General features: G+C 44.0%; 2 protein-coding genes across 2 annotated transcripts in view; one reads left to right on the top strand and one right to left on the bottom strand.

The window, feature by feature from the left end:
• The window catches only part of LOC121856602, a 71,074-nt gene extending 70,129 nt beyond the window's left edge, over positions 1–945 (top strand). Inside the window, exon 5 of the mRNA XM_042352233.1 lies at positions 868–945. The gene's annotated coding sequence lies outside the window, so the exon portion shown is untranslated. The remainder of the gene's footprint in view (positions 1–867) is intronic.
• A 3,994-nt stretch (positions 946–4,939) lies between these two features.
• Positions 4,940–12,439, bottom strand: LOC121856594. Its single transcript, XM_042352223.1, has 2 exons — positions 12,371–12,439; positions 4,940–5,746 (listed from the first exon to the last, which is right to left on the bottom strand). Exons 1-2 carry the CDS (start codon positions 12,437–12,439, stop codon positions 4,940–4,942), a joined length of 876 nt encoding a protein of 291 aa, XP_042208157.1.
• Between the last annotated feature and the right edge of the window lie 180 nt (positions 12,440–12,619).

The following is a 12,619-nucleotide window of genomic DNA, read 5'->3' as shown; positions in this document are numbered from 1 at the left end:
GGTCGGCCGGGGCTGTTGTTCATCTAGTTGTATATTGTTCAGTTGGGTGTTGTTCATCTGGTGAGTGTTGTTCATCTGGTGGGTATTGTTCAGCTGGTTCAGTAGGGTATTGTTCATTTGACCTCACTTCCTCTGATACATGGTGACCGAGTAAGTGTATAGACCAGCATCCGTTAAACAGGCTGTGCTGGTGACCTCTGTGTGGCACCAAACAGCCAGGAGGTCAGGAAGGTGCCGTCTCTGGTCCGGTCACCCCAATGTGTACACAAGGTGTTAAATCCGCTTCAGCCAGTTTGCTGTTATATCCAGGTCACGACGCGGTGGTGGAAGGTCGTGTTTGTTTGTTGTTTGTTTGGGTTATTTATACCGTTCATTCTTCGTTTTAATGTTAGGTTAGGTTTTATGAAGAGTTAGGTTAGGTTTTATGAAGAGTTAGGTTAGGTTAAATGTATCAAGAGTTATGGTAGGGCACTTTAGGTTAGGTTTACTGTATCGAGCTAGGGTATAGGTCAGGTTAATTTTATCAATATTTAGCTTAGGTTAAAATAGATCACGTTAATGTTTTATTTTTTCAACAATATATACATTTTTGTGATATAGATAGATAAATACTCAGTAAAATCGTCATAAAGGATCACATTGGCTCATTATATACATAGACATTACAGGTATACAAACAAAGGTAAACAGGAAGTCAATTTAACCACCAACAACAACCACCACAGAAAGCCATTAGTACTAAGACGCCACTTTTAATAGTTTATTTGGCAGACGCTTTCATTCAGCTCAGAGGCGACTCCGTACACGAGGGGTTAGTAGACTATCTTCAGTCCAGGGTTTTAATGTTTACGTTTCTGTTTGTTTCAGCAAGATGAGGCGACGACAGAGTTCAGACACGACCGACATGGAGCTGGACATGCCCACTGATCCCTACCTGCAGGTGAGTCAGTCCTCCTTATTACAGGTAAATCAGGTATATCTGTGTCTGACCAGGTATGTATCTGTGTCCGGCCAGGTGTATCTGTGTCTGGTCAGTTGTAGACGTGCCCCCAGGTGTAGAAGGATTTACCTGGGTTTAATCATGCTGGAAATTAGGTACTGTACAGGTATGTGTATCCCATTATACTACATTAAGAGTCTACCATGTTTATCAAGGTGTAGTGGGTGTGTGCGGATGTTGGGAGTATCGTGTACGTAGACAGTGTAAGTATACAAACAGTCGAGTAAAGGAAAAAATCCAAGAAAGCCGTAAAAACACCCTACTTGGATCGGGATCCTTATGCGAGAAGCACTAATTTAAACATGGAGTAATTTGAAGTGAGGATCTGCAATACATGTAAAGGGTATTATCGCCTTAGATATGTGTTGTTGAAGGGTGATTTATTTTCATTTTTTAAGATTTTCAATAAAATATAAACGATAAAAATTACTCAAGAGAGCAATAGGAATTGTTAACTTTGGTGGTGCAAGTCGGCCAAGGGGCGAAAAGTCAGGATTTTCTGAGTTATCCCTGTAATTTCTTCAAAGGTTGAACGTTTTCTTCGAATGTTTGTTAATATACTTACAGAAAACGACCTACTGATAATGGCGATTTAGGAGGATAACTTAGTCAATTTGAATATGATAGCTATACGTGTGATAAGTTTATTAATTAGAAGGGGACGGATACCCGGGGGGGGGGGGGGTGTCCGGACTCCCCCTTTTCACCATAAAATGCCAATACTACCTTTTCTTCAATGCAGTATTGTACTCAGGCGTTTTTGTGCAGTAAAAAGAAATTACTACTGTCCTCGGAATATCTCCTAATATCAAGTGCACATGGCTTCAAAATTCCCATAATGTTGGTCAGATTTAAAAAAAATTCGGGTGGGTTTACAGCCCCGCCTTTGATATTCCTGGATCCGCCTCTGATTAGTAATGAACTCTAGCTTGATAAAATTACGATAATTTATTTATAGTTTTTACGGACATACTTAAATATAATGTAATACGTTATATATTCTTTGACAAGGTACTACATATGTGTAAGGTTTGTAGAAACGATTTATGTAGCTTCAGTGGACACGAGTTTATTGACACTGCTGAAGGGATGTTTAAAATACATACATTCATACATATATACATACATACATCGAAAGATAGTCAGATATACATTATAGATCGATAAATATAGACACTATGATACTTTACTTCAATACTTCACTTTATCACCATTTTTATGTAGACTTTGACCTTCAACAGCACAAGTCTATCAATTTCTCATTTCCATGTTCTCATTACTGATCTATAAGTATCTGCTTGTACAGGAAATAATCTGAGGTCAATTGTACAAAGACTTAAGGTCATTTGGCCATGATGGATGTATTGACTTACGACTTGAGATGTTTGGAATAAACTGAGATTGTTTTTAAGATATTGGATGGAGAGAGGTTAGTATACCATGGATAGCTGTCAGTATACCATGTAGAGTTGTCAGTATACCATGTAGAGTTGCCAGTATACCATGGATAGTTGTCAGTATACCATGGATAGTTGTCAGTATACCATGGATAGTTGTCAGTATATCATGGATAGCTGTCTGCATCAAGCACCTCCTCCCCTTGTCAGTTCCACCATCGTTCCAGTCAGCCTCAGCCTCCGTGATTGGTGGTTGGGTATGACTGGCCCAGTGTGATTGGTACACTCTCCGTGATTGTACATAATCTGTGAGGTGGGAACAAATGGCGGTCACTTTTACCTCCCTGTACGAGCCAAAGGTTTGTTCCCTCTTTTTTTTTTACCCAGGAAGGACGTAGTAAAAATAACACGACCCTATCAGCTGGAGGTTTTGTTTTTCCCAGGGAAGAAGTCAAAGAGGTGGGGGGGGGGGTATTCACAGTACGGACAGAATATAACCTACAGGTGCCTTTTGTTTCTCCCAGCATGGATGTAAAGAGAGGGAATTTTCTTTTCCTAGGATGAACGCCATAGAAATATTGAACGCCTGGGAGGGGGGAGGAGGGTAATGAACGCATAACAAAAAAGTGAGTGACGTCAAACTCGAGCTGAAGAAGAGCGGGTGGGGGGGGGGACAACATCTTATAATGCGTTCTCTCTCTCTCTCTCTCTCTCTCTCTCTCTCTCTCTCTCTTTTCTATTTATAGAGAAGTTGTATTAAAGATAACGAGGGACGAGTTAAACCAGGGAAGAGCGAGAGAGAAATATATATTCTTGTTAACATTAAGTCAACTTGTATTTAATTAATCAAGCGTTAATAATTTATCATGAGTTTGTTAATTTTTCTGCCACTTTTATCTGATGTTCGTCTTATTTCTTGTCTGTCTTCATGCCTTCATTCTATTCTTCATTCCTTCATTATATTCTTTATTCCTTTATTCTATTCTTCATTCCTTCATTCTATTCTTCATTTCTTCATCTATTCTTCATTACCACCAGCTGGGGCCCTGAACACAGGCGCCCTTCGTATTGTCGTCATAAGCGATATGGTGTGTGTGTGTGGGGGGTTCTTGGAGGCGACACTTACCACTTTGTATTGTCTTAAATGGTGTATACTCGAAGCTTGTATTCATCAGGGACAAGACAGACACTTTTACAACCACTGGCAACTCACCTGGTCACTCGCCCACCTGCTATATGTTTATCCCCCTAATATGGAGGTAAATTAGAGCCTGGAAGATCGAGAACAGACGCATAATCGGACCGGGAAGAACAACTGATCTGCATTGAGGTGTTTGTGACGTGGTACAGTACCTCTCATCGCCTTGCTGTGGTTTTGGAACACATTGATAGATGGCGTTGGTGTTAGGGATTTGTTTCTTTAGTTAGAAGTGGTCATATAAAAAATGTGCCTTATTTCACGAAGAGTAAACAGTAACGAGAGATTTTTCATAATGAGGTCTCGTCCGCCAAGAGATATTTATTGAAATAATTTGTTTATCCATAAAAATACAGATACAGTAAAGACAATGACAACAATATTCTGTTTATTGTGATTTGTCTTCCATGAGCTGACACACGTGCAGTGATAAGATAAATTGACCAGTTGTACTCCTTTATACTTCTCAATCTTTACATTAGTACTTACCTTGAGTCCACATTACTCATGTACTGCCAGAGACACAGAATATTAACAGGTAGTATTTAGTCTCCACAGCAGTATTCGCCTTCAACTGACATTTATGATTTGTTTTTGTGTTGATGCATCGCTGTCTTGGCGGCTGCTGTTACCTTTGGAGGGTATAATTACTGTCAGCCTCAGGTGGGAGTCACGCAAGGTGCCGTTCCCCAAGGTTGGTAATGTGTGTGTGTACCCTCGCTGTTTCCAACCTGCATACCCCCCCCCCACCTCCCTTTTCCCAGGTCCCATCCCTTTCCTTTTCCATGTCACCCTTTCCCATACATTCCTCCATCTCAGCCACTCTTCTTTCCTTCCTCATTACTCCTCCACCTCATCTCCTCTCCCTCCCACCTCCTCTCCGCCTCCTCGCCCCCCCAACTTCAACTCTCCCTCTTTCCCAACCTCACTTCCCCAATCCTTCTTCCTCGCCTCCCTCTTCAATCTCTTCCTTCCCCCCATGGCCATCCCCTCACTCCCTTTGCCTCCTCTTCCCGCCCTCCCACTCGCCCACCTGACCGCCAATGCAATTCCCCGAAATCCCTCCCTCCTGGCTCAACCCAACTCCCTCCCCCGGTTCCCAAACTCCCACCTGCCCCTCCCTTCCCAACTCCCTCTTTTCTCCCAATACCGTCCCCACCCCTTCCCCTCCCTCCTAACCTATCTACGTCACTGCCAGCCTCACGAGGTCGCTTACACACAATACCGAGAACAAGACAATCCTGTTCTTTACCCGGATTCCCTCTCGCTCCCGGGGTAAATTTCCCTCCTCGCTGGAGATGTGAGTCTAACCTGTTGACCTTTTCAACGCTAATTACTCGCCACCTATGGTTTTTCAAGGTCACTTTTTGATGTTTGTGTTATCCTGGCTGTAGTGTACAGTGTAGGACTCCTGAACATGGTGATTAATATTCCTCCTTTACTGAGCACATGGGCACGTGTTTTATCTGCCTCGCTCACTGTCTGGACGCTGACGACTGTGAGGGTAACAGAGGCTGACTGTGTTGCTGGTGACTGAGGGTAACAGAGGCTGACTGTGTTGCTGGTGACTGAGGGTAACAGAGGCTGACTGTGTTGTTGGTGACTGAGGGTAACAGAGGCTGACTGTGTTGTTGGTGACTGTGAGGGAAACAAAGGCTGACTGTGTTGTTGGTGACTGTGAGGGTAACAGAGGCTGACTGTGTTGCTGGTGACTGTGAGGGAAACAAAGGCTGACTGTGTTGTTGGTGACTGAGGGTAACAGAGGCTGACTGTGTTGTTGGTGACTGAGGGTACAGAGGCTGACTGTGTTGTTGGTGACTGAGGGTAACAGAGGCTGACTGTGTTGTTGGTGACTGTGACTGGGAAACAGAGGCTGACTGTGTTGTTGGTGACTGTGAGGGTAACAGAGGCTGACTGTGTTGCTGGTGACTGTGAGGGAAACAAAGGCTGACTGTGTTGTTGGTGACTGAGGGTAACAGAGGCTGACTGTGTTGTTGGTGACTGAGGGTAACAGAGGCTGACTGTGTTGTTGGTGACTGAGGGTAACAGAGGCTGACTGTGTTGTTGGTGACTGTGAGGGAAACAGAGGCTGACTGTGTTGTTGGTGACTGTGAGGGAAACAGAGGCTGACTGTGTTGCTGGTGACCTCGGCTATTAAACCCAACACGTAAGTTTTATAACCCGTCACAAGGCTGTCATGGTGTTGCCTTATCTTGTACAAGAAAAACATACCATCAGGTTTTGTACCAAGCTGACGATGACGTGGAGGGAGGGAGGGGGGGGGTAAGGTGAACAGGAAATGAACAAGTGTTATACAGGTGTAACATGTGCTACCTGTGTTTCCTGTGTTATTAACGTCCGTGTTATATCCTTGGTGTTATTAGTGCTGTGTTGTTATTATCCCACGCCAGGCCAAGGTGAACCACTAAATGTTGTATATGTTTGTTTGTCAACTTATCTATCCGTCCACGCGTCCCTCCATCCGGCAGTGCGTCCCTTCATCGTTCCGGCCAAATCTAAGGTCATTTCATTATACACTAGATCATGACTCATTAATTACCTTAATACCTCAGGTCAGGTCAGGTCAGGTCATGTCACCATTTAGTTTCCATGGCGACGAAGTGAGGGGTGCGGTGCTGTCAATTCGTCTTTGTCGTTGTTTGATTAAATATGGTGTTTATTTTGTTATTCATATTATCCCCGTCACCGCTCAGGGGGATATAGAATTGCTTGGCGTCTGTGTGTGTTTGTATCGCGTGTGTTGTGGGTTAGTTAGTGCGTCCATCTTTGGGTGAGTGTTTTTGCATGTGACCGACTTTGTGACCAGAATAACTAGCAAAAACCTGTCAGTGAAATTTGACTAGACCGTAATAATAATAATAATAATTAACGGTTTATTGAAAGAGTTTGGCAGCCAGAAGGCTGAAAATATACAGTTACATATTTGGGGAATGGGTTTCGAATTACAAATAATATACAAGTAACATAAGTGATACAAATAAGACATATAATAACTAGATGGGGAAAAGCTCAAACTACAGTGCATTTCAACATAGTGACAGTGCAAGGAGTAGTGTTTACTGGGAGTGAATACACTGGTTTATTACAAGTTATTGATAATTTTTACAATGGTTGGGACTGGGCTGTTCTTATAGCGATCAGTTCGTGCACGTATGGGCTGGATGCGGTTGTGGTTTCGAACAGCAATTCGTGGACGAGGGATCTCAGGTGGTAGTAGGAGCCGGTGTCGAGGATGGTGTAGAAGCTTCTTACCAAATTTGCAGATGGGGTCGTGGTGATGGTCAGTGAGAGTCGAAAGGGTCAGTGTGTTGAGCGCTTCTTGATATGTGGAGTGGGAAAGGGAGAGAATAATCTTGCATGCCCTCTTTTGCACTTTTTCTAGGTGTTTACGTTGTGTGGCATTTAGGGAGGAAGACCAGGTAGGGGAGGCATAGGTGAGCTTGGGAAGTATGAATGTTGTGTAAACACTGAGGAGCTCGGGTGCAGGAACTCCGAGGGACTTGAGTCGGCGGAGGAGGTGGAGACGGAAACTGGAGGATTTGACAACTTCACTGACGTGTGGTTTCCAATTTAGTTTGTTGTCTATGGTGACGCCGAGGAGCTTCGTGGAATCTACAACCTGGAGTGTGTTCGGACCTAAAGTAATGGAAGGAGGTGGGACAATGTCGGAGGAGAGGTTGATGTGCATAACCATGGTCTTGGTATGGTTGATGGTGACATGGTTGTTGGTGGCCCAGTTTTGGAGACTGTTCAATAAATTCTGAAGGGCGGTATAGTCGGGAGCAGAATTGTTGACGCTGATCCCAATGGTGGAGTCGTGTGTGTGTGTGTGTGTGTGTGTGTGTGTGTGTGTGTGTGTGTGGCAAGAGGACTAATGAGAAGATGATGCGTCTTTCGTCATCACCATGACCATTCCCACCATCACCATCACCATCACTACCACCATCACCACCAATATTGTTTTCTCTTTAACACCAAAGAGTGAATTTGAACTTTAATTGAAAACAAGGAAATATGTGAAGGTTTTATGAACAAGTTTGTATTTATGAGGTAGTAATGGGGGGAGGGGGTAGTTAGGGGTGGAGGGGGTAGGGAGGGGGAGGAGTGGTAGTAGTAGGAGCAGGGCCGGATTCAGGAGTGGGCAAAGTGGGCAGCTGCCCAGGGGCCTCCACAATCTGGGGGCCTCCACATGTTACAATATTTTATTTATTTGTTTATTCATTTGGATTATTTTTATTTTCATTCTTTAAAATTCATGTTTATCTATTCCATCACGTAAAACTATGTTCAGCAAGAAGCGTGATAGAAATTAGGCTGGCTACTCCTTGAAATTCATGAATACCTGGTTTTCCTATGAACCGTATATTTTTAATATTTTTAATATAACTGCATATGGCTTCAAATTTCTCCAAAGAAGTGTTTAGACTCGCTTCACTCGTCACCCCACCCTCTTGGGTAGTTATAATGAGGGGGCCTCCACAAAGAGGCTGCCCATGGGCCTCCACAGGTCTAAATCCGGCACTGAGTAGGGGTGGGGAAGGGAGGGAGGGTGGGTGGGTGTGATGTCCTCTTTTACTAGTGTTCCACCACTCTAGATGTCCTCAGTATTATGGCTTAACTCTAAGAGCCCATAAACCTCCACTAGAGCTTAGGTTTGTCCTCTATCGTTGTATAAGACGCCTTCTAGAGCTTTAGAACGCGCCCACTAAAACTACGACCGCTCACGAGAGCTGCAGATGATGTTTCTTGGGGTGACTAGTGTAGTGCTAGGGACCTCGAGGCGCCTATTACCAAGCAATGTGTCCTGAGGTGTAAAAAATATGTTGAGAACACCTTTTGTGGTATGTGAGGGACTTCCCCCATGTGTGTGTGTGTATACACGCGAGGGAGAACCAAGGTTCTCATATACGCACTTAAGAACAGAAGTACTCGAACCTTGCAACCGAGGCGTAGGGTCAGTTTGTAGTGAGGCAGCTGATTGGCTGACGGGCGGATTGTTGTTACTCTTGTGTGTCCATCCGCCAAACAATCAGCTGTTCCTCTACAAACTGACCCTAGGCTGCGAGTGAAGACTATAAGTAACCCTGTTTGCACTCAACCCTTATCACTCAGAGAGACAGAGGCCGGGCGGGACACACCTCACCTCCCACCAACACAGTCAAAGGGCCAGTTGTTTAATATAGACTGTATCAAGGGTGACATCTGGTGGGCGTAGCATACCTTCTTTACTCCGGGACCTGATGAATGCCCACACCGTCGCTCCTTACTGCCCATAGGTTGTCATCAGGGGGTTAGGTTAATTCTTCCAGTTGTCTCCTTATCGGATTTTATCCCCCTTCTTTACAATGACAACTTGGGGTGTTAAGTCATCGCATTTAAGGGGTTGCGTTATCGTACTCAAGTCGTCGTAGTTGAGGGAATTAAACAAAGAGAGAGCATTACTATAAACCGGATTTCTCAGATAACAGTTTATCAAGCAGAGACAAATAACACCTGGTCATTTTTCTCACAGGATGAACAAAAACTGAACCTTAATACAGTATGTCAGTTTCACAAATAACAATAACTACAACACCAGCCAAATTTATTTTACTTTAAAACAAATTAATATAACAAAAGAAAATAGTTGAAAATTTCGTAATAACTAAAAGAAAAGTTATTGTCCTTACTAAAAGGTTAAAGTTAATACGTCTTGGACTTTACAATATCGCTTTTCATCCCAGGGAAAGAAAGATACGTTGATGACGAGGCAAAAGATATTCAACACACAATCTCTCTTTAAGGCGAAAATTCCCTGCTAATTCATCCCAAAAGAGGCTTACTGCTTGTGTTATATTATGTCCGGGAGTAAGTTAGGTATTGTGTGAGGTTTACGTCATGTAAAATGGCGTCTGGAGAGGGCGCGGGGGTCCATGATTCATCCCGAGTTAAGGTTATCGCTGTTGACTGTCTTACTGAGAAGATGACTCGAATATTTACTCCTAGTTATGTATTTACAGCGACAGGTTAGGTTAGCGTTGTGTTAGATTAGGTTAGATTAAGAACATAAGAAAATAAGGAGTCTGCAATAGGCCGGTTGGCCTGTGCATGGCAGCTTCTGTTTACAGTTACAACCACTCTCTATCATCCATGAATCTATCTAGCCTCCTTCTAAAACTTTCCAGCGTTCCAGCACCTACTACAGAGTTGCAAAGCTTGTTCCACTCGTCTACCACCCTAAAGTTAAAGTAGGTTAAAGTTAGATTTGGTTTATGTTAGTACACGATGGGGCCATCTGGTGTGTGTGTGTGTGTCTGTCATGTAACTTGCCACATACACCCCAACACGTCACTGCTAGGGTGTAATATACATCATAATATTGGACGGAGCGCATATTTGTCTGTCTGTCTGTGTCCCCTCCAGCACTGACACGAAGGGGCTGAAGCCACACGAAAGCTACACCGGCCACCTACTTCATTTGAACCTTCACCGCCATCTAAACCTTATCATCATCTCCCAATTTGTTTTTGAACCTTTATTGATCGTTTTGACTCTTGTTTTGAAACCTTTAGTGATTGGTTTAAACTCCAGATGTCCATATTCTGAACCTTTATTGATTGTTTTGAACCCCGACCTGCTTGTATTGAACCTTTGTCTATACTTTTTTAAATCACTCTCTTGATCCTCCGCCTACTGTCCTCACCCTCTCCCCTGAACCCTCCCTTGAACCCTCCCTCCTCTGAACCCTGGTATATGACACATCACTCATGATACGGTATATGACACAACACTCATAACGGTATAGCGGTATGACACAAAAATATCTTGACACATTACGTTAGTGCTGTGTCATAGGGTAACAGCGAGGTACATGACACGACAGGTAACAGCGTACCCTACCCTCTCTCGTACCCTACCATCTCCCGTACCCTACCCAACGCCCGCATATCCTGGCCAAACCAAAGCGCAGTCACCTTGGAGAAATTCACACATACACACCTAACTCCTCCAGGTAGCGTTAAGGTGTTTCATTATCAGGTGAACTAAGCTGGGGAGAGGTTTCTAATCTTCAGGTAATCAGAATATGAAAAATGAAGACTGATTTTGCAAGTATGAGGTCGTGGTGGCTGGTGATTGGCGGCTCGTGATTGGTGGCTAGTCAGTTCAAGGAGATAGTGGGGGTGTTGTGACAGAGAAAAACCTGTGAATGTCCCAAGTTTTGTGAGGTTGATTACTGACACGCTTACAAACATACCTAACCATACCTAACCATACCTCACCTCACCTCACACGCCGAAGGCAAGATTGTCGCAACTGAAAAGAAAACACACACACACACACACACGCAATACACGATCCTTGAAAATAATTACTTTTGCGGGGGCCTGCATGACTCTACACACACACACACCTGGTAACCACTAAGACCTCTAAATTACCTCACAAAAGCTTCTCACCTATTGAGGCTGTCAGGTGGTGGGGGGGGACTCCTCTCCTCCTCACCCACCTGGCAGACGCCCACACACCAGTGATGTCATCCTTGAAGATAATCCTCGATCATGTGTAGGAAATAATGTACTGAATGACTTGAGTTATAACTAAAGGTTTTAATGCTGTTGAAGGGCAGTAGTTGCCCCCCAGCCTCCCGGAGTACAGTTGAAGGTGTTACTCCAAGATTATCCTCCGAGTGATCTGTTTGAGTACGGTGACGTTGTACTCAAGGGGTTATGTCGTCGTGCTCAAAGGGTTAACATATACAAGAGAGAATTTACAACACCAATGGTAACTGAATGTAAATGAATCCTGTCTCACCCCTCTCACTTCTCTTCCTCACCTGTCTCCCTCTCACACCCTCACTCTCCCTCACCTGTCAACCTTACTCCTCCCTCACTTCTCAACCTCACTCTCCTTTACTTCCCTCACTTCTCAACCTAACTCCCCCACTCCACCCCTCTCCCCGTCAGCGTCATAACCTCGCCCATCTTGCTCTTACAAGTTTTAATAAGAGAGGAAATGATCATGAATATATTATCAGAAGAGAGAACTTGTCCAGATCACCCGAGTATAGTTTTAAAAAAAGTTCACTTCCTTGATGTGTTGGCTGATGATATTGACGGCGGACAGATAAGTACTGGCTGCTTTTACCTGTTGACTGGCCTTCCACACTCTCGCCTCGTTTGTGGTAGTGGTCGTGTGGTGATGCTAGAAGTGAGGGTGCTGGTGGTGTAGTGGTTGTGGTGGTGTAGTGGAAGTGAGGGTGCTGGTGGTGTAGTGGTTGTGGTGGTGTAGTGGAAGTGAGGGTGCTGGTGGTGTAGTGGTTGTGGTGGTGTAGTGGAAGTGAGGGTGTAAGTGGTGGTGGTCCGGGCTGTGTAATCCTGCACGACAAGTTTGTGATTCTCAAATAATTATCAATTAAAGAATTTTCTAGGTCCTCTGGGAAGACGAGAGAGAGAGAGAGAGTCACTAATAGTCACACACCATTGGTAAGAGGTCTTCAAGCGTGCGATGGAGGTGTTAGGGCGATATATAAAGAGATACAGATGGATATACTGTATATATTGATAGACAGAAAGATAGATAGATAGATAGATAATATTCAAGACAGTCACACAGACACACACTAAGTGCTGTAATAGCAGGTGATGGAAGTGTTAGTGGGGAACCTGTTTGTGGCGGCGGCGGGGATTTCCAGGTTATGTCTGACCCATCAAGTGTGTGTGTGTGTGTGTGTGTGGTTTGGGAGACAGACAGACAGAGAGAGTTTTAGTTCAGTACCTCAGCCTCAGAAGGTGAAGGACATCTTTCCAAGTCCCACTCTAACTGGTCTGCTTTATTTACAGTCATACTCCAGTTCTTGTTACAGTCACCACCTTGTTTTAAAAGCCATATGACTGATCAATTAGACAATCACTGTGTTTTTATAAGCCAAGTGACTGACCAGTTAAAGTCAATGTCTTTTTCTCAGCTTTTGGCATTTTGTAGGCAACAATAAAATCCCAAGTTTCTCTACCAAATTATAGGACA

The sequence above is a fragment of the Homarus americanus genome, unplaced genomic scaffold (assembly GCF_018991925.1).
Source record: "Homarus americanus isolate GMGI-L3 unplaced genomic scaffold, GMGI_Hamer_2.0 scaffold26591, whole genome shotgun sequence".
NCBI classification, from domain to species: Eukaryota; Metazoa; Arthropoda; class Malacostraca; order Decapoda; family Nephropidae; genus Homarus; species Homarus americanus.
This window is presented reverse-complemented; position numbering and strand designations above follow the sequence as displayed.

Coding starts and splice junctions, on each gene's coding strand:
- LOC121856594 (XM_042352223.1), bottom strand. CDS start 12,439: ATGACTGTAAATAAAGCAGACCAGTTAGAGTGGGACTTGGAAAGATGT. Junction 5,747..12,370: donor CTTCACCTTCTGAGGCTGAG/GTACTGAACTAA, acceptor TGGGTTTAATAG/CCGAGGTCACCAGCAACACA.